This window comes from Convolutriloba macropyga, chromosome 12 (assembly GCF_964194025.1).
Source record: "Convolutriloba macropyga chromosome 12, txConMacr16.3, whole genome shotgun sequence".
Lineage (NCBI taxonomy): Eukaryota > Metazoa > Xenacoelomorpha > Acoela > Convolutidae > Convolutriloba > Convolutriloba macropyga.
The window spans coordinates 43,011,462-43,030,053 of record NC_134479.1 but is presented as its reverse complement, the minus strand read 5'-3'; the positions used below and the strand labels follow the sequence as shown (position 1 = coordinate 43,030,053).

Here is an 18,592-nt window from a genome sequence, read left to right as displayed (position 1 = left end):
ATTGGATTTGAAACCTACTTTTAGGGTAAGCATAACTTAGTGCATCGAAAGTGCATCGAAACAAAATTTCCTGGTCAAGTTGCTAAACTGCGTTCCCAATTAGTGGTCCGCTCATAGAGTTAACGGATCAATTTTTTATCGGGTCCCGATGTGAGGATTCGACGTAACTCTGTGAGGACGCAAGGAGGGTACCAGCTCAAATTTATTCAGAGCGATTTTAAACCGACGCATTATTACAAACTGGCCATAACCCTAATGTAATGATTAATAGCCGCCCTCATCTTCTCAGCCGGCTATTATAGCGCTCCTAATTTTTTTACCTCGTCGAACTTTTTTTCGCTTTACCATTTTGCCGCTTTTTCGACATTTTGCGTGAAATCTTTTTGACTTCTCGTGGCTAGTTTCTCTCTTCTCTCATTCTGCTTAAAGTAAATTAGAACATCAGTTGCTCAGCAAAGCAATTCAAAATGAACAGAATCAGTATAAAAAATTGAAGTCAGAAATAGAAACGGGATAAACCCATAAAGCCCAATTTTAGATGCCCGCTAATTGAACGTCGTTCCTATAAGTCTTAGTTACCATCTCTAATGCTTATTGGTATTGATAGTAGCCCCTTTAGCCTCTCTCTAAGAAACACAAGTATGTTCAACTACGAAATGCCATCAAAATAAATCGGACAATTTTTCTCCCTTCCTTGTTTTCTCCTTTTTTCAAAACGATGTTAGCTTAATAAGTCTTGCATAATATTGTATGAGCAAATTTAGTCTCCATTGCATGAAACAATGTTTTTATTTGTATGAGTAGCTGTACTATACGAAAGTAATTTAATTTTTAGGTTAATTTAGCCATTTTGTTTATTTGACTTGTTACTATCCCTGCTTTTATGCATTGTGCTAGTAGATACTAGTTATTTTAATGGCTAGGTGTTTCAGTGGATACGAACTCATGTTGATTCCGGAGTTCGTCCAGCTGTGATTTCGGTTACGCCGAAACAGGAAGTAGAGCAAAAAGTGGGTAATTTTGCTGTGTAAAAGGAAATGGTGTTTGAACAAAAAATTTCTTCTCGCTAGTGGTTTTTTGTACACATCCGGCGATTTGACTTCAATTTTTAATTTCGTTGTTATGAGATTTTTTTTTTCAATGAAAGCACTTGGAATTGTTGTCCAGGACTGCTCTGTTTAATGCAAAGGGTTTGCATTGTAATTCTTTTTTAAGATTGGTTCACTCTTTGAGTATTTGATGTCAACGATAAGTAAGGTGGCAAGTTTAGTCAAGCCAGAGTAGTAATAAAGATATAGTAAAAAACGAGTGGAATGTTCTGTCTTTGATATGGATTCTTTGCACTTGCGGCAATTTGATTTGTTATCCTGACATTTGTTATGTTTCTGACATTTGTTGACGTTATAAAGTATCAAATCTGTTTCATATCTCTGATCGGCTGCTAATGTGGCATAGCGGAATCTAACTTATGCATCAAATTCATATTGAACTTTTGTCCTTTTTTTGTTCATTTTGTTCTCTTATCACTTGTCTCTTATCTTGTCCTCTTATCGCAAGAAGCAGTGCCTGGAAGTCCGGGTTTCGAAAATGTGGGGGCGTTTTTCATCCCTATTAATTAAATTGCCCCCGCCTGTCGTTCGAGAGCAATTCATCCGACGCTAGTATATCTTTGTCATGAACGTTTTGGACGGATTTGAAAGAAGAAAATTTGCAGATATGTGAGCATTGCTAAATAGAGCATGTCATAATTTCTACAGTTTTTCTAGATTAGAATTTTCTTTCAGATCCACGTGTACAGCACGAGATTCCAGAATTTCACAACGATTGGGCTCCTGATTTTGATGAGGAGGCTTTGCCAACTGTGAGGTCTGTGATGGTGGATCTAGCAAATGAACAAGAAGATCCAAGGCATGTTATTTTTCAAGTTTTCAACACAACTGAATAATCAAGTGAGAGAATTTATGACCCATGCGTGAAAACTGAAGAGAGAAATCTGGTTGCCATAAATCCCTACAATCTGGTTGCCTTAAGATCTCGTTATAAAATTCAGAAAAGCTGTCAATCATTTTGACCATTTTACCTTTTTAATCCAGAAAACGTATCACGTATCAAAATGCATTACGTATAAATTTTTTTTTTCTTCTTTTTACCCCAAATGATTTAACCCCTGTATGTTAACACCGTTTAATATATTCACCCATTGAACAGCTTGCTTTTTTGAAATTACAATAATGACGAGTTTTCTAGCTTTACGCCTTGATCACAAAAAACTTGGTAAGTCTACCCTCTGATGTTTCAATTTGATCTGAATTGAAAAAGTTTAAAGCTATCTTAGTCTGAAAGGCAGACAAACTGGTGTTTTCCAAATGAAACAATCTGAATTGGATTTGAAACCTACTTTTAGGGTAAGCATAACTTAGTGCATCGAAACAAAATTTCCTGGTCAAGTTGCTAAACTGCGTTCCCAATTAGTGGTCCGCTCATAGAGTTAACGGATCAATTTTTTATCGGGTCCCGATGTGAGGATTCGACGTAACTCTGTGAGGACGCAAGGAGGGTACCAGCTCAAATTTATTCAGAGCGATTTTAAACCGACGCATTATTACAAACTGGCCATAACCCTAATGTAATGATTAATAGCCGCCCTCATCTTCTCAGCCGGCTATTATAGCGCTCCTAATTTTTTTACCTCGTCGAACTTTTTTTCGCTTTACCATTTTGCCGCTTTTTCGACATTTTGCGTGAAATCTTTTTGACTTCTCGTGGCTAGTTTCTCTCTTCTCTCATTCTGCTTAAAGTAAATTAGAACATCAGTTGCTCAGCAAAGCAATTCAAAATGAACAGAATCAGTATAAAAAATTGAAGTCAGAAATAGAAACGGGATAAACCCATAAAGCCTGATTTTAGATGCCCGCTAATTGAACGTCGTTCCTATAAGTCTTAGTTACCATCTCTAATGCTTATTGGTATTGATAGTAGCCCCTTTAGCCTCTCTCTAAGAAACACAAGTATGTTCAACTACGAAATGCCATCAAAATAAATCGGACTTAAAAAATTTTCGTACAAAAATCTTTTTTCCAATATCTATTCTTTCAATCCCAATCATGCTTATTGGAATCTACGGCGGCTATTTTCCGGCAATCTGCCGAGTATGTTTATTAATTGCTCTTGTACGAAGTTCATAGCAATTATTATAAACGTGTGTTTTTTATGCAAAATTTTCGCTTGACAACTTTGACTTTTAGAGTGACTTTTACGTCCTTGACTTTTTGCGTTTCGCGTGATCTAAAATTCTCTCTCAAGCATAATTTCAAGCAGCTGAGTTCAATTAGCGGCAATTTAAAACTAAAAGTCAAATGAAAAGTGCGCCGAAACTGGTGCCGTTTTTTTACTTTAAATCCTAATAGTGGTATATGCTAACCTCTAATGTGGTTATTTGAAGCCCACTATTGATCTTCTGACGTTTAGGCGGTTATGTTCAGCTTTGTCCTTGTAAAATTGCATTAGTTTCTGAACCCTCCTTTTTATTTTCTGATACTTTTTATATAATTTTATGCGTTTTTTGCCAAAGGATTCAAAAAATTGTTTTGGTACCGCAGCATCTTTTCAAAATAGTCAAAATCCAAGGTGGGATCAGCTGAGCAAGGTTTTTTCCCAAAGTACAATTCCTTAACAGCATTATTTGTTCTGGTAATGGCTTTTGTGGCTGCTTCTCTGTGATTCCAGATTTTTGAGGGATACTTGTTTACTCTCAATGTAAAACTCATGACCTTCTCCTACCACTTTTTCTTTCTTTTTGGACAAAATGCTTATTTCAAATTTGGCTATTATCATGAGGATCGAGATGCAGTAAAACAAGAAATATTTTAGAGTTCGATTCATTATTTAATGACCTTTAATTTTCATTTAGGGACTGGATGAGATAACTAATTCGCTAATGGTTATAACTTTACTTAGTAATTTAGTTCTTAGCTTTATTTTCGTGACAAGTATGATACAATAATTAACAGGGTGACGTTCAACTATGCCGACGTAATACTATGCCGATTATAAGAGTGCCGAAAATTTATTCATTTTTTCTCCCGATAAATTTCTAAACCAATCAAATCACTTAACTGAAATGAGCACAAAATTTCTGAACCAATCACAATGAAGTTGTGAGATTTTGGATTTTATTATTTATCAGGACAAGATAATTGGAGGGAGAAATATTTAAAACAAACAATGATAATTGCGGGCCATGGTCATGCCTCAGCGGCCCGTGGGACTTGATATGAATCTATCACAACCGAATACTGACCAGCGTGCCCTGGTTGCTTTGAAAACAACAGTCGGTTAGCATTTAATTGATAATTAATTGGTAATAGCAGTTTCGAAATTTATCGGGTGAAAAATTGAATAAATTTTCGGCACTCTTATAATCGGCATAGTATTACGTCGGCATAGTTGTACGTAATCAATTAACAGGTTAAGATTGGGGTGAAATGACTGAGGTTTGAAAACGTTTTATTGGCCCCTCAGTTATTTCACCCCAATTTTAATCTCCATTACGAATAATTAAAATTGATTTAGACCTAATTATCCGCAATTATCGGAATCCGAAGACCGGGGTGAAATCATGTAGTTAATTTTTGAGGGTTTAATAGGGCCTAGAAAATCGGGGTTGAATTATAGGGGATGAAAGAAAAGAGGTGAAAGAAGGCTCCACGTTAGAACATGCAACATTTTTCCCGTCAACTTAAATTGATATTCGATAATCATTTGGAGCAATCTTATGTAGATATACTTTGAATATTGAAGGATTCTGTTCTAATGAGACACTACATATCTCTTTTTGACCTCGTCTTCACCCCAACTGTCGGCACATCCATCATGCATACCCAGATGAGTTTGAACGACACCGGTCACATCGTTGTCGTTGTGCACATGGTGGTGAGATTCGACACCGAACACCCCGAAATCGAAGATCAATCCACGCACACTCGAGACAACGGTGACAACTAACGTAAGCAGTAATGACTTGATAAGGTTTTCTTTAAAAAAATGAGTTTTGGAAACTGGAGGCTTTAATTTTAGCCGTCAAAAATTGTATTTTCAATTTAGTTTTGAAATTTTTATTTCAAATTGTACAAGTTTTTTTCCTGTTGCATGTTGAAGCTACTCTTCGAAAATCGAAAGAGAAATCAGTTGGGTAAATTTGTCGATGAAAATGTAATTATAAAATTAATGCTGACCGCTTGCATAAGTGATTCTTTTATAGCACAGCACCAGAATTGTTAAATTTACAAATCGGACTAATAATATAAGTTTTATTAAACTGTTTCGTTGAAGTCACTACATTGGATTTAAAACCAATCAGTTTTCAAAATTTGAATGACCTTGACAGCAAACATGATCCCAACATTTTCTTCAGGACATCGGATTTTCATATGCAGTTTCAATTGCAGTGGTGAATCACAGCAGCACTTGTGTCATCAACGAACAAGATGAACACAACTAAGAATGAATGTTTTTGAACAAAGTAAAAAGTCTTGAACAAAGTTTATAAAAAGTTTATAAAAATTTAAAGTACCCTTAATATATTCAATAAGTAGTCATTTTAGTCCCCAAGGATGGTATATTGTGGAGCTCTCAGTTCCAATTCATTGCTGCATGGCGTCTTAATAATGCCGATGATAAAATTATTTGCACAAAATGAAGTTTAAAAAATTGACTAAGTATTTGATCGAAATTGCAATAGTTCCAACTGGAAAAAAAGTTTTTTTTATAGCTGCGAAGCTGTAAGCTGAGCGTAGCTATATTGCGGTGCTCTTGGTTTTTTTACAATCCAAGAATTGGATTGTATTGGTGCTCTGTCTTTTTTACAATTCAAAGAATTTGAATTGTATTGGTGCGCTGTGTTTTTTTTTTTTTTTTTAAGATGTGTTCACACATTTTTTCAATGACTTTGATCTTTCAAAACGGGATAAACAGGTAAAGCCCAGCGGGCATTAAGTTTCATTAGAGGCCCAAAGTGGGCTTTAGTAGTCCTTCAAGTGCGTATAGTGGTGCAGCTGCTGGGATGGCCTTAATTTAAGGTCAAAAGGTCATTTTTAGTTTTTCGGCTCAAAATGGTGCAAATTTTCATGTTTTTTGTAATTTTTTTGAGATTTTTTGTTTGATTAGTCTTAAGTTGAAGTTATTAAAAGCTGATGAAGGCCTTTTGCGAGACAAAATTGCTTGTTATGACCATTTTATGAGCTATATGTCGTGGTACCAGAAACACAAACACACAAAATAATACTAATTTTTGCAATTTTTTTCAGTTTTTTTGAAAATTTTTGTCATTTTTTGAGTTTTTTAGCGCTTTGTGTCATGAAAACTCATCCAGGGTTTGATAAAGGGTTTGATGATAGTTTACCGCACAGTTTCTAGTGGTAACGGTTTTCAACTTTTTGACATAATGAATTTTAGCATTTTTTTGAAAAAGTTGCAAATTTTTCATGTTTTTTTACATATTTATTGTCATCATTCAAGTTGTTTGTGTCCCAGGGGAAAGAAAACCTCATTAGGGGTTGGATAATATGTTATTGAAAAATTTTTAGTTGCCATGGGATAGGTTTCAACTTTTGAATATCACAAATTTTATCAATTTTTTTGAACAAATTTGCATTTTTTTTCAGTTTTTTTGAAAGTTTTCATATTTTTTTCAGTTTTTCCAGTTTCAGGGACCAAGCAATCTTCTTTGAGGTTTGTTAATAAGGCACTGAATAGTTTCTAGTAACAATGGAATGCTTTTTATCTTTTTAATGTCTCGAATTTTAGCTTTTTTTTTGATAAGATCTTCAATTTTTTTAATGTTTCCTAAAGTTTCTCTCAGTTTTTGATATTCGTCCATTCTCAAGTGCAAAAAACCTATTCCAAGTTCTGATGAAAAGTTACTGCATGGTTTTTAGTTTCAATGGATTTGTTTTCAACAATTTAACCTTTCGACTTTTAGAAATTTTTTGATAGAATTTGCAATTTTTTTAAACTTTGTTTTTTATTGATTTTTTCTTGCCTCAGTAGCCAGGTAACCGCATTCAGGGTTTAACAGTATGCTATTAAAATTTGCTAGGGGGCAACTGAATAGCTTTCAACTTTTTAGTAGAACGATTTTCTATTTTTTGCAATTTGAAGTTTTTTTCTAGAAATTATTGCCTATTGATCTATGAGCCAATGAGTTTTTTAAGGCTTGCAATTGGGTTACTGGATAGCATCTAGAGACACAGAAATGATTCTGAAGATATTTATATCACGATTTTTTGCAACATTTCCTTATAATTTGCAATTGATTTCTTTTTTAAAAATTGTTTGGTCATTTTCGAGTTAATCGATCTTCAAGGGCCAATGAATATTTTTCAGGTCTTGCAGATATAATACTGGACCGATTTCAGAAAAAAAAATTGGTTTTGAACATATTTTTGTAATAGGTGTTTTTAAAGGGAAAAAATTTTGCCTTAGGTTTAAAAGCTTCGAGAGTTTTAGCAATGATTGTTTTTGTTTAGTTTTGATTCTTTTCGCTTCTCAATTCTTTGATGATTTTTGTGTTCCGGCTTGCATTGTTCAATTGATCTGCTGGTAACGTAGAGTACGTCTGAGTTTTTCTTTCAATTCTTTGAATTGTATTTCAGGACTTGTCCTGCTATGTTTTTTTATTTTTGTAAGATGTTTTCACACCTTTTTTCATGACTTTGAGCCTTCAAAACGGGATAAACAGGTAAAGCTCAGCGGGCATCAAGTTTCATTAGAGGCCCTTAACCGCGTTTAGTAGTCCTTCAATTACTTGGAATGGTGAAGCTACTGGGACTGCCGTAATTCAAGGTTAAAAGGTTATTTTAGGAGTTTTTGAGCCCAAAATGTTGCAATTTTTCGCATTTTTTTTTTAATTTTTCGAATTTTTTGTTGGAGCAGTCTGAAATTGAGGTTTGTAAAAGCTGATAGAGGTCTTTTTCAAGACGTAATCATTTTTTATGGCCATTTCAAGAGGTATATGTTTTGCTACTCCAAACAAAAACACCCAAATTTATACTACGTGTTATACTACGTGATAATAGATTACTAGTGGTAATGGAATGGTTTTCAACTTTTTAACTGTACGAATTCTACCAATTGTTTTGATGAAAATTGCATTTTTTTCAAATTTTCTGACCCTTTATTGTCATTATTCGAGTTTTCTAGCCCCAGGGGGCAAGAAACCTCATCTAGGGTTTGCAAATAGTTTGCTGAAATTTTATTATTGCCCACGAAATGGTTTCAGCATTTTAATATCACAATTTTTTCCAACAATTTTTTTATAACACTTCCAATTTTTTTAAAATTTTTGTCATGTATTAGACTTCTCTAAAATGAAAGGTCAAGGAATCTCCTCTAGGTTTTGATAACAGGCTACTGCATGGTTTCTAGTGGCAATGGAGAAAGCGTTTCAAGATTTTTTTATTAAAACTTTTTAGCGATTTTCAAGCTGCAATTTTTTCTTTAAGTTTCCGAAATTTTAGTATTTTTCGTCAGTTACCAGGGAAACTCCTATAGGGTTTGCTAGTATGTTTTTGCATAGTCTTTATTGGCAAAAAATACTTTTCAATTTTTTAATATTGCAAATTTAAGCAATTTTTTAAATAAAGCTTGCAATTAAAAATTTTTTGTCTTCAAACTTTTTGATTTTTTTTGTCATTTTCTGAAATTAACGATCTTTACTGGTCAACGATACTTTTAAGTGTTGTAGACAAGTTACATGACAGAACTCCAGAGACCAAAAATTTCACTTCTCAATTTTTTGAAGCATGTGTCCCTTTCAAGGCTATTGGCTTCAGGTTAAAAGCTTCAAGTGTTTTAGCAATATTTTATTTTGTTTGCTTGATTCTTTTTGTTTCTCAACTTTTCAGATTTTGTCTTTTTGGCTGGGATTGTTCAATTGATCTGCTGGTCAGGTACATAAGGTCTGTTTTTCATTCAATTCCTTGGATTGTATTTCAGGACTTGTCCTGCTATGTTTTTTTGTTTCGTCGTCTGACGCTCATTTTTCGTTTTACATTTGTTCACACCGCAAAGCTGAAAAAGTCAAATCTTCTGAATGACTTCTTCCTCTCACTAACAACGGCATTTGCGCGCGTGACGTCATTTCTCACTCGCTTTTGCGAAAGTTTTAAGGTTATTTGCGTGATTAGATTTTGCTCATACGTGACTTACCTCACTCAATAAAATGACTTTTGCACTTTAAAACTTAAGTTTAATTTGAATTTGTTTAAGGTCAAAGGACTTCATATGTGCGGTAAAGGTCCCTAATTAGAGGCTTCTGCGAGTTGAATTTTAACAAGCTTTATTAATTTATCGCTGAATGTTTTTTTTGCCTAGTTTTTTGAGCGGCGTCGATTTTTTTTCAATTTAGATCTGTATCTGTTTCTATCTCTATTATATGTCACGCAGGTCTATTCTTTCGCAGCTATTCCGGCAATCTGCCGGCTATGTTTAATTAATACTTGAGTTACTTTTCTTAAGTTGTCTGCTGCAAAATGGTTGGAGCAGTTTCATTAGTGTAAGTTGTTTTCTATTTATGGGCATCTGGAGCTGAACTCGAATCATTTTTGTAGAATTCAGTGCTACCATAAACACCTGGTAACTATTAAAGTGCTAATTTGCTCTCTTTAATAATGAGGCTAGTAATTAGCGTTTAATTGGTTGAGCTCGAAGCGCAAATTAAACGCAATTGTAAAACAAAACTCATTTGTGTATTATAGGTTTATGTTGCGCCTAAGAAAGTAAAATATCGCCCATTGTTCTATCCAACTAAGCTAGATCAAAGACGAGAAAATCTTCACCCAGAAAATGTCAAATTCGAAATCAAACAGAAATGACCAAGGAGACCAGGCTTCTGGATGCTGCGGTGGTCTGTTCGGAACAAAGACAGTCGCGAAAGGAGGGGAATCTACGGAGAATCGGGATAGTGATATAAATGGAACCGGAGAAGTGCCCGCAGGTTTGAGCGTACAATACAATTTTGTAAGATTTTGTTCACAAATGTTCTACGGTTAGACCCCATAACACGTACAGGCGCGCGGAGGCGGACGCAGGCACAACCGAAAAAAAAGTTAAATGATGTTAGAACCTTGAAAGTAGGTTTCTGTCGTGACGATTTTTTTCGTCAGAACTTAAAGGACGGTTGGAACCATTATACATAAACATATGCCCATTAAATTGCTTGCATGATTGGAAAGAGAAATTATGTAACCGACGAAGGAAAAGATCTTGCTTCTGACATATGAGATATTGCGTTTAAAAAAGTCAGAGAATTTTTCCCTTGTGACATGAGTAAAGAGGGATGGTTTGTAAATTTCTCTACCATGGAAACAAAATGCTCTTTTTTCGAGTAGTTCAGCTCGCGATGTTAATGTGTCATCAATGATTGTTCTGTTTTGTTGCAGAATCAGATGAATCACAAGCGCAGCTAACTTTGAATTCGGCCATGAAGGAGTCAATGGAATGTGCAGTTTGCAAAAGCGTCTGTCATCAGCCAGTTACTGTAGCTCCATGTTTCCATTCATTCTGCGGTGGCTGCTTGAGTAAATGGTGCTCAGAACAGTCTTCAGCAGCTAAACAGGCTAGTTGTTCTTCATTGAATTATAGGAATGCTTCTTGACGAAGATTAACAATTATTATTTCTTACGCAGTTTTGATAGGACTGGTAGGAATTCATAAATCTTTTTCAATTGATTTTATGACAAGCTTGGTTGTGTGACCTGCAGGAGCTTGATGTGTGTGCACTAATGGAGCAGAATTACTCAAGGGAGCGGGGAAGTGTATTTTTGTGAATAACCACATGCCTCACCTATTCCAGACTGCGCGAACCAATTATTCCTATCAACCAATTTTAACCGTTTCTACCACGTTTTACAATTTTTGCGACTTCTGTAGCTTACTATTGTTCTCTAATGCGGGCGCAAAGATATTTGAAAATGAAGTTGGCAGATAAGAAGTCTGCAGCAAACTCAAATACTATCGAAAAACAAATTTGGTCTCGAAAGCGTTTTAAACCGTTTATGTAGTCTTTTTCTATAATTGGCGTTACCAATTAGCAGAATCATTGCCTGTTTTTTTATTGGCCTTAAATACCTTTTATTGGCGAACAGCTTGGCAAACCAGTGAAGCTCTACATAAACTGATGAGGAACATTAAGAGACTGGGGGAAATTCCGAGCAGCTGGAAGATAGCCGCTGTAACGCAGGTCTACAAGAAAGGAGATAGGAAACCGGTAGAATATATAGAAACGGGTTGAATATAGACAGCAAGGTCGTGGAGTGTCAGCAAGTGTCTTTGCGAGCCATTGTATAATAATTTTCCCAGCATCTTGCTGCAAATCAGCGCGGTGTTGTACGAAAACGCTCAGTAAGCACAAACATGTTGAGATTTCTAAAGAAGATATATGAGGCATTAGACAAAAACAGTAGACGAGATCGTGGCCTTTTTTTCGAATTTCTCCAATGCATTCGATCGGTTGCCTCACTTGGAGCTCCTGAAGAAAGGGAATCAATTTGGTGTTGGCGGATGCCTTATAGAGGTGCCAGTTGATCATTTGTCAATTCGGATGCAGTTTGTGAGAGTGGATAATGTCAGATCAGTGGAATGAGAAATCAGAAGCGGTGTATCTCAAGAATTGTTCCTGGGTCCTCTTTTGTTTTGCATAATTATCAACGACCTTCCAGACGTGCTACGGTTCTCGAAACCCTTCATTTTGCTTGATGTACATTTTGCTTGATGTAAAAGTCCTTGCAATCGACAGAAGTGCAAAAGAGATCCAAGCTGTCCTGCAGTTGATAGAAAAGTGGGTCAAGAAGAACAAAATTGACCTGGCTGTAGAAAATGCGTTAAGGTAGCATTCATAGGCAGGAAAGAGGAGTTGCTATTAAAAGACAAGATTCTTGATCTTAGTACGGACGTCCCAGACTTGAATTTCGGATCAGGAGTCCTGGCCAATCAGGACGTAAATTGGAAAATTCACGTAAATCAAAGATTAGGATTGGCAAATAGAGTTCTGTATCTTCTTCGACGGAATGTGGTTCTTTCAGTTACTCTAGAAGTAAAGCTAGGACTGTTTTTATCTCTAATTCTTCTAGTGCTTCTATAGGGTATATGTGTGTCAATGACAAAGTGACATCAATAACTTGGAACTGTTTCAAAAGAAATCGCTAAAGTGGGAAGCATGAGAGAAGAACTCCGACTATGCCGCGCAACTGAAGAAGCCTAACCTGCTGCCACTGACGCTCATGCTATTGAATGCTATCGTACTGCTGAGAAAACTACTCCATTGATCTGCCTGAAGTGTGGAGATGAAAACGAGAGTCTGATGTATTTAACTTGAAGGCGAGAGTTGAATTTGTATTCCGTACATGCACAGTTAGTTCTAATAAATTGCATTATTACGTCGACATATTGGAAACGAAAGTACTGAAAAATCGTACAATTTTGACGATGTTCTGACAAGTTTTTTGACGAAAGGGGTATGGAAAGCCACAGCTGCACTTTGCGCTGCGCAGCTTCTGCGACTGCATCAAGTACAGAGAAAAGTGGACTTTTCTGGAGTGACGATTGGATCTCGTTCATACAACTCGCTGTGAATTATCAACAACAATTATACAGTGGCAGATTTTACGTTTGAGGCCAAAGGAAAAAAATGCTGCTAATTATTCTGCCTAAGCTCTGTACTTGATACAACTTTTCGCGTTAGTTTTGTTTTTCGAGTCTAGCTTCCCCAATTGAGAAGCGAAAACATAGCCAGTCGCACTTCTTTTGTTTCGGAGCAATTGTTCGGACGCTATTAGTTTGTATTTCAGTTAGCTGTGATTTTGAGGGCTGAGCGAGCTATCATTGGCCTTCTTTTTAACGTACTGAAGAATATTTCTGTAGATCTATTTTGTGACTGCAAAGGTGGTTTCGGTGGCGTGCGTTCTTGCTGCTTTTTAAGCTTTAGGGTAATGTTGATCGGTTTCTCTCAATCGAAGTTTGAAGCAATTATAATTGTTAGGATGCAATCTTCTTGGATCTTATCTGTTTCGGCCACCTAAGATATGTTATATGCCCACCAAGATGGGCCGAAACAATAGATCCGTCATAGCAAAGTTTTTAAGCTAAATTTTTGCTCGACTGTTTTTTGAGCTTTTGTTTTTAAACATTTTTTGACTTATCTTGGCTACCACCCCGGAATTGTGTTGCTTCGCCGGTCGTTCGAGAGCAATTTGTCCAAAGTTAGTCAATTTATGTTTGTTAATTGCTCTCAAACAAAGACTGTAGCAATTATTAATTGCTCTTGAACGAAGTTTGAATTGATTATTGTAAACATTTGTGTATTTTTGATACTTGACCATTTCGTTCTCGAGCATATCGATTTCACCTCTCGAGTGACTTTTTCAAGCTTGACTTCTTGAATTTTGCGTGCTCTTATCAGAAATTATGTCTTTTGCTAAAAGAAAATTGATTGTAAGACGATTCACAAGACACTCATTGCCGAGTTGTTGATGCTTCCATCTCTTACTCGGGAGGACGTTGCTCTTAGAATTTTTTCACTCATTTTTGTCGGTTTATATTCAGTCCTACTGGACTTTTTTCTGCGATTTTTTTGTATTACTAACATTCCGTCTCCTATAAAATGGAATGAACAGGTAAAGCCCGGAGGGCATTAAATTTCTCTTAGAGGATATGGGTTGCTAGTCTAGGTATGCGATTGAACTCAACTCTATGAGACATCATTTCATGGTGCCAAAAACAGTTCTGAAGAGCTGGACCGGTTACATCACACCCAAACATACACTTAACCTCTCCCGCGTTACGTCTGACTTTAAGTACGACACTTTATCCCCCTCACCTACGTCGTCACCTTCCACCTCCTTACATACGTAACCCGACACGCTCGACCTCACCCTTCCCCCCATCCCCGCGCTCCCACCCCCTCAACAAAAGCTGAACCTAGTCTCCCTAAGCCGTAGCCATCTACTTTAGTCGGTCATGTTTGGTAATATTACTTATGCTGCTTTTTAAAATTCAAGTCATGAAGATTTGCAAAATATAAAGTCTTTTCAAAAAATAAGAAACAAGTTGGAATAACCACGAGTATATTTACATCTTGTAATATTTTGAATCCAAATCAAAATCTTTTCTTTGATTCAGATACCCCACCTACCCACCCCCTCCCCACTCACCCCCCAGTGCACCTACCCACAACCCTGAACTAAAGTGTGTCTGCATTTTCTAAAACAGACATTAGTTTACAGACACACTTTTTTAAAAACTTTTTCTCGTGTCTATTTTGATTTTCTGATTTTGGTAACCTAAGGCTACAGATTATAATGCACGACGCTTCGATTCGTTTCCGGTATTCTACCGGCTATGTTTGTTGTGCGATTTTCACATGACCGCACAACAAACATGACCCATTTGACTTCTCGTACTCAAAAACAGGATAAACAGGTACCGCTCGGAGGGCATTAAGTTCTCTTAGAGCCCTATTTCTATACTCTAAGAATGCGATTCACCAAAACTGTTTTAAGGAGACAATTTCATGGTGTGAAATGCAGTTCTTAAACCCTCGCCATCAGCCCCCCCCCCCCCCGTGTCAAGATTCCCAATGTCCACCCTCCTCCCGCTGTCGATTTAAGCCCCCTTCTCATCTAGTTTTCGCAACCCTACCCCCATCGCTTCTCCCCAACGCTTGCCCCGCCCCCTCCCACACTGGTCAACCCCCTTCCCCAAATGCTAGCATCCCTAAGCCCCAGCTGGCTACTGCCAAAGCCAACCGCTCGCCGGTTGTTTGAGAGCAGTTCGCCCGACGTTAGTCGGTTATGTTCTTTTGAAATTAAAGACTTGAAACCTAAGAAAAAGAAATTAGATGGCAGCTAAGTTGTACTGCAAAATTTATTTAATGGTCAAATCAAAGCTATTGAAATTTATGAAACCAAAAAAATAGCTGTTGTATTAAATATTGAATAACGACATGCTTGTTTTTAGTGCCCAACGTGCAGGGAGAAAATGATGACAATATCACGAAACTCTCACTTGGAGCATATCATCACAGAATTCTTGAGATGCCACCCATCGGAGACTAGAGGTGCTGAAGAATTGCATGAATTGGAGACGCGTAACATTTTTCTGGAGAACTTTACAGACTTGAGGATGCAACAGAGGGGAAACAGTGCATCGACATCTCAAAGCAATCGAAGGTTCTTTTTAAATGTCTTTAATAGCATTTCCTGATTGCAGCTGAAACATTGGTACCGGTTTTGAAGTCAGGATTTTGATTCAGTTGATGGTCACAACTGCTGAGCGGTAGTTTGGTCAGAAACGGATGTAAATTAACTGAATCAAACCATATTATGGCCTAACCTAATATAATATAACTGATGTTTAAATTTGCTTTAATTTAGTTTAACTTTAACTTCAGTTTAATTTTGCTTAGTTTTCTTGCAAACATCTGTTTATTTATAGTAAAAGTTGACTAAGTAAATTGCTTTGTACGATATCAATGACTGTCTGAAACTCGTAGAAACCCATAACATTTTTAATTGCTCTCAAACGAAGTTTGTAGCAATTATATTAGTCCTGTTGGTCTTTTTTTTATGCGATTTTTCGCTTGACCGATTTTTCGTCTGACGCTTTTGACTTTTCGTCCTCAAAAACGGGATAAACAGGTAGCGCCCAGCGGGAATTAAGTGCTCTTAGAGCCTTTCAGCTCTGTTTCAGCTCAAACCGTTTTGGAGACTTATACTTATGGTGTGAAGGGCGGTTCTGAGAGGTTGAGAAACCCCCCCCCCCCCCCCCCGTTGACCCCCATCCCCACCGCGCTGTTGCCCCCCCCCAACCCAGTGTTGCCCCCAGTGCACCCCCCCCCCCCCCGTGGCTAGCTACTGACGAAGCCAACCGCTCGCCGGTCGTTTGAGAGCAATTCGCCCGACGTTAGTCGGTTATGTTTAAGATTATAAAACCTCAATTGTTTCAGGCGAAACTTGACGCGAACTACAACTGGTTGGTCCTCACCTTACCCGGATACTTTGGAAAATGGATTTCACATGCTAGACCCGCGAGACTACGAAACCGACTTTATAAGTGATCAAACAAGCAACCGCTCAACAATGACCAACTACTCTTCCAGACCTGGATCCAGTTCTTTTGATGGATACAGTAGCGATGAACACTGGATTCCACCTCCAAGACATCGTCATAGCTATCAGTACCATCAACGTCTACCGGGGACGAATGGTAACACACTGTGGCATATTATGGACACTCGTCGCAGAGGATCTGGAAATGTTTGCTTGCAGATGATTCAGGATCCGTTTCCAAGACATTTTTGGCCGAATCACTTGCATGGATGCCGAGCTCATCAAGGAATGTGTAGCAGGTGTGGAGTGGTAAGGAGAAACTCTTTTGTGTGGCAATGACATTCTTTATATTTTCGACATAAACAGACCATATTCCCAAGAACCCACAACCACAACTTTTACGAAGATGTGATGGTGCTTTGAGCTGACTGTTTTCACTGTGGAATGATACTTCTGACTGTGGTCTCTGCAGCCTGTAATCTTCATGTAGTTTGAGTCTAAATGGTAGATTAAATTTTATGCTTAGACGCATTATGTTAACATTGGTGCAGTTTTCTATTGAAAAACGGCCTGAAGTACCTGAATTGAATTGTACGGTAAAAGTTTCTTTTTTCCTTAGCAGTACCGTTAAAAGTGGTTCAAGTAACGTCACAGTAGCAAGGGCTATCATCTTGGTTGCTTGACTTCTAAGATCTGTTCAGCTCCTTGAGAGAGCGAAAGTGAACAGAAATGGTATAAAACGATGATGCAGTTTTTAATTGCTCTTGAACGAAGTTATAGCAATTATTGTAAACCTGTCTTTTTTATGCAAAATTTTCGCTCAACCGTTTTGACTTTTCGAGTGACTTTTACACCCTTGACTTTTTGCGTTTCGCGTGATCTAAAATTCTCTTCCAATCACAATTTCAAGCAGCTGAACTCAATTGGCGGCAATTCAATACGAAAAGTCTAATAAAAAGTGTGCGAAAAGTGGTGCCATTTTTCACTTTAAATTTCAATAGTGGTATATGTTAACTTCTAATGTTGTTATTTGAAGCCCACTATTGAACTTCTTAGTCCCATTTAGACTCCCCAAATCCCCCTCCCCCGACTGAAGCAGGCTGCAATTGATTAGAGCTCCCACTAGTTGTTCGAGAAAACAGTAGGAGGTTTGTCTTAAGGTGGCTTTTCTGTGGCGTTTGGGCAATCTCATTTGTGCAGTTCTCAACTTTTGAGCGGAAATTTTACTGGCCTTCTCTTGGCTGCTTTCATTATATCGTCGGAAAATTTTACGAATTTTTGATCGCGCTTTAATAAAAGTAGCTTTTTGTTGATCAAATGATGCCGATTTTCTGCTTAATTTTGTAAAGCTTGTTAAATACTAGTTTTTGAAAAAGTTGTGGAAAGTATATTCGTCTAATTTTTAATAGCCGCCGTCAGTCTCTCAACGGCTATTACTTAGGTGCTCTCCTTTTTTTGAATTTGCGTTACCTTTTGAACACGTTCAATAACTCTTGAACGAATTTCATGGCAATTTTGGTAAACGTGTTGGTCTTTTTTGTTCAAATTTTTTGCGTGACTAATTTTGTGTTTTTCTTCTAGAACAGTCTTTGACTTCTCAAGTGACTTTTTCATGATTTCGTTCTTCTTTTTTGAGTGATCTCTATTGCTCTCATTGTTGCTAATTTAAAATCGGTTACAACATAGCAACGAGAAGCGCCTGATAGACTAGTGGGCAGTGCTTATGGTTAGGGATTGGTAGGTCAATGGTTCGAATCACGGCGTGGTCAAATGTTTTTCCACTCGCCTGTCGTTCGAGAGCATTTCTTCCGACATTAGTCGTTTTCTGTTTTTCATCTTACTTAAGTCTTTTATTTTGTCTTATATAAGTCTTGAATAACCTCACCCGCTGTTTCAACTGAATGGATTTTAAATTCTTTCACGCATTGAATTATGCAGTTTAGTGAATGCAGTCAAAGTCAAAAGAGGAAAATCAAAAGAAAAGGGATATACCAATAATGGCCGGTCATTAAGTCATAGAGCATTAGGTTATCAAAGTTTATTGGGGTGATTGCTGGCTGACATTAATATTAAGCTTAATAGCTTTCAGTTTAGAATGTCATTTTAATGTAGTTTTAGAATCTAAGTGAAACTGAACGTCAAATTAGAGAACGACAAAGAAACAAAAAATGGGGTCAATTTCTATCTTTTTTTCTGTTTTAATCCGGATCAAGTGCGTTAACGGCGGCTATTTGCCGGTTATGTTCTTAATTTTGAACATGATTTTTTGCATTTTCAGCATTTAGCATTTGTTTTTGAGAATTTAGTTCGAATTTGATCTTAGATTGTGTACCAATGTTTAATTTTTCCCTGAATTTTTTGGAAGTCTTGGAAGATTTAAAACTTAATTTGTGCTCTTGGACGAAGTTCATAGCAATTATTGTAAACGTTTTGGTCTTTTTTATGCAAATTCTTCGCTTGACCATTTTTTGCTTTTCTTCTAGAACATT

General features: G+C 37.0%; 1 protein-coding gene across 2 annotated transcripts; it reads left to right on the top strand.

Moving 5' to 3' along the window:
* The first annotated feature begins 1,783 nt into the window (after nucleotides 1-1,783).
* Nucleotides 1,784-16,705, top strand: LOC142350231 (uncharacterized). 2 transcript variants are annotated; one of them, XM_075401993.1, is made up of 6 exons: nucleotides 1,784-1,908; nucleotides 4,801-5,005; nucleotides 9,756-9,994; nucleotides 10,440-10,615; nucleotides 15,013-15,224; nucleotides 16,001-16,705. In XM_075401993.1, exons 3-6 carry the CDS (start codon nucleotides 9,844-9,846, stop codon nucleotides 16,440-16,442), a joined length of 981 nt encoding a protein of 326 aa, XP_075258108.1. In that variant the 5' UTR covers nucleotides 1,784-1,908; nucleotides 4,801-5,005; nucleotides 9,756-9,843; the 3' UTR covers nucleotides 16,443-16,705. The 2 variants fall into 2 exon arrangements, with proteins under 2 accessions (XP_075258108.1, XP_075258109.1); XM_075401994.1 differs by lacking the exon at nucleotides 1,784-1,908 and having other exon boundaries at nucleotides 4,698-5,005.
* Nucleotides 16,706-18,592: the final 1,887 nt, after the last annotated feature.

What these genes read in the sequence shown, in the direction of transcription:
- LOC142350231 (XM_075401993.1), top strand. Translation starts at nt 9,844, where the DNA reads ATGTCAAATTCGAAATCAAACAGAAATGACCAAGGAGACCAGGCTTCT. An exon ending in AACCGGAGAAGTGCCCGCAG is followed by an intron (nt 9,995 to 10,439) that starts GTTTGAGCGTAC and finishes GTTTTGTTGCAG; the next exon opens with AATCAGATGAATCACAAGCG. An exon ending in ACATCTCAAAGCAATCGAAG is followed by an intron (nt 15,225 to 16,000) that starts GTTCTTTTTAAA and finishes CAATTGTTTCAG; the next exon opens with GCGAAACTTGACGCGAACTA.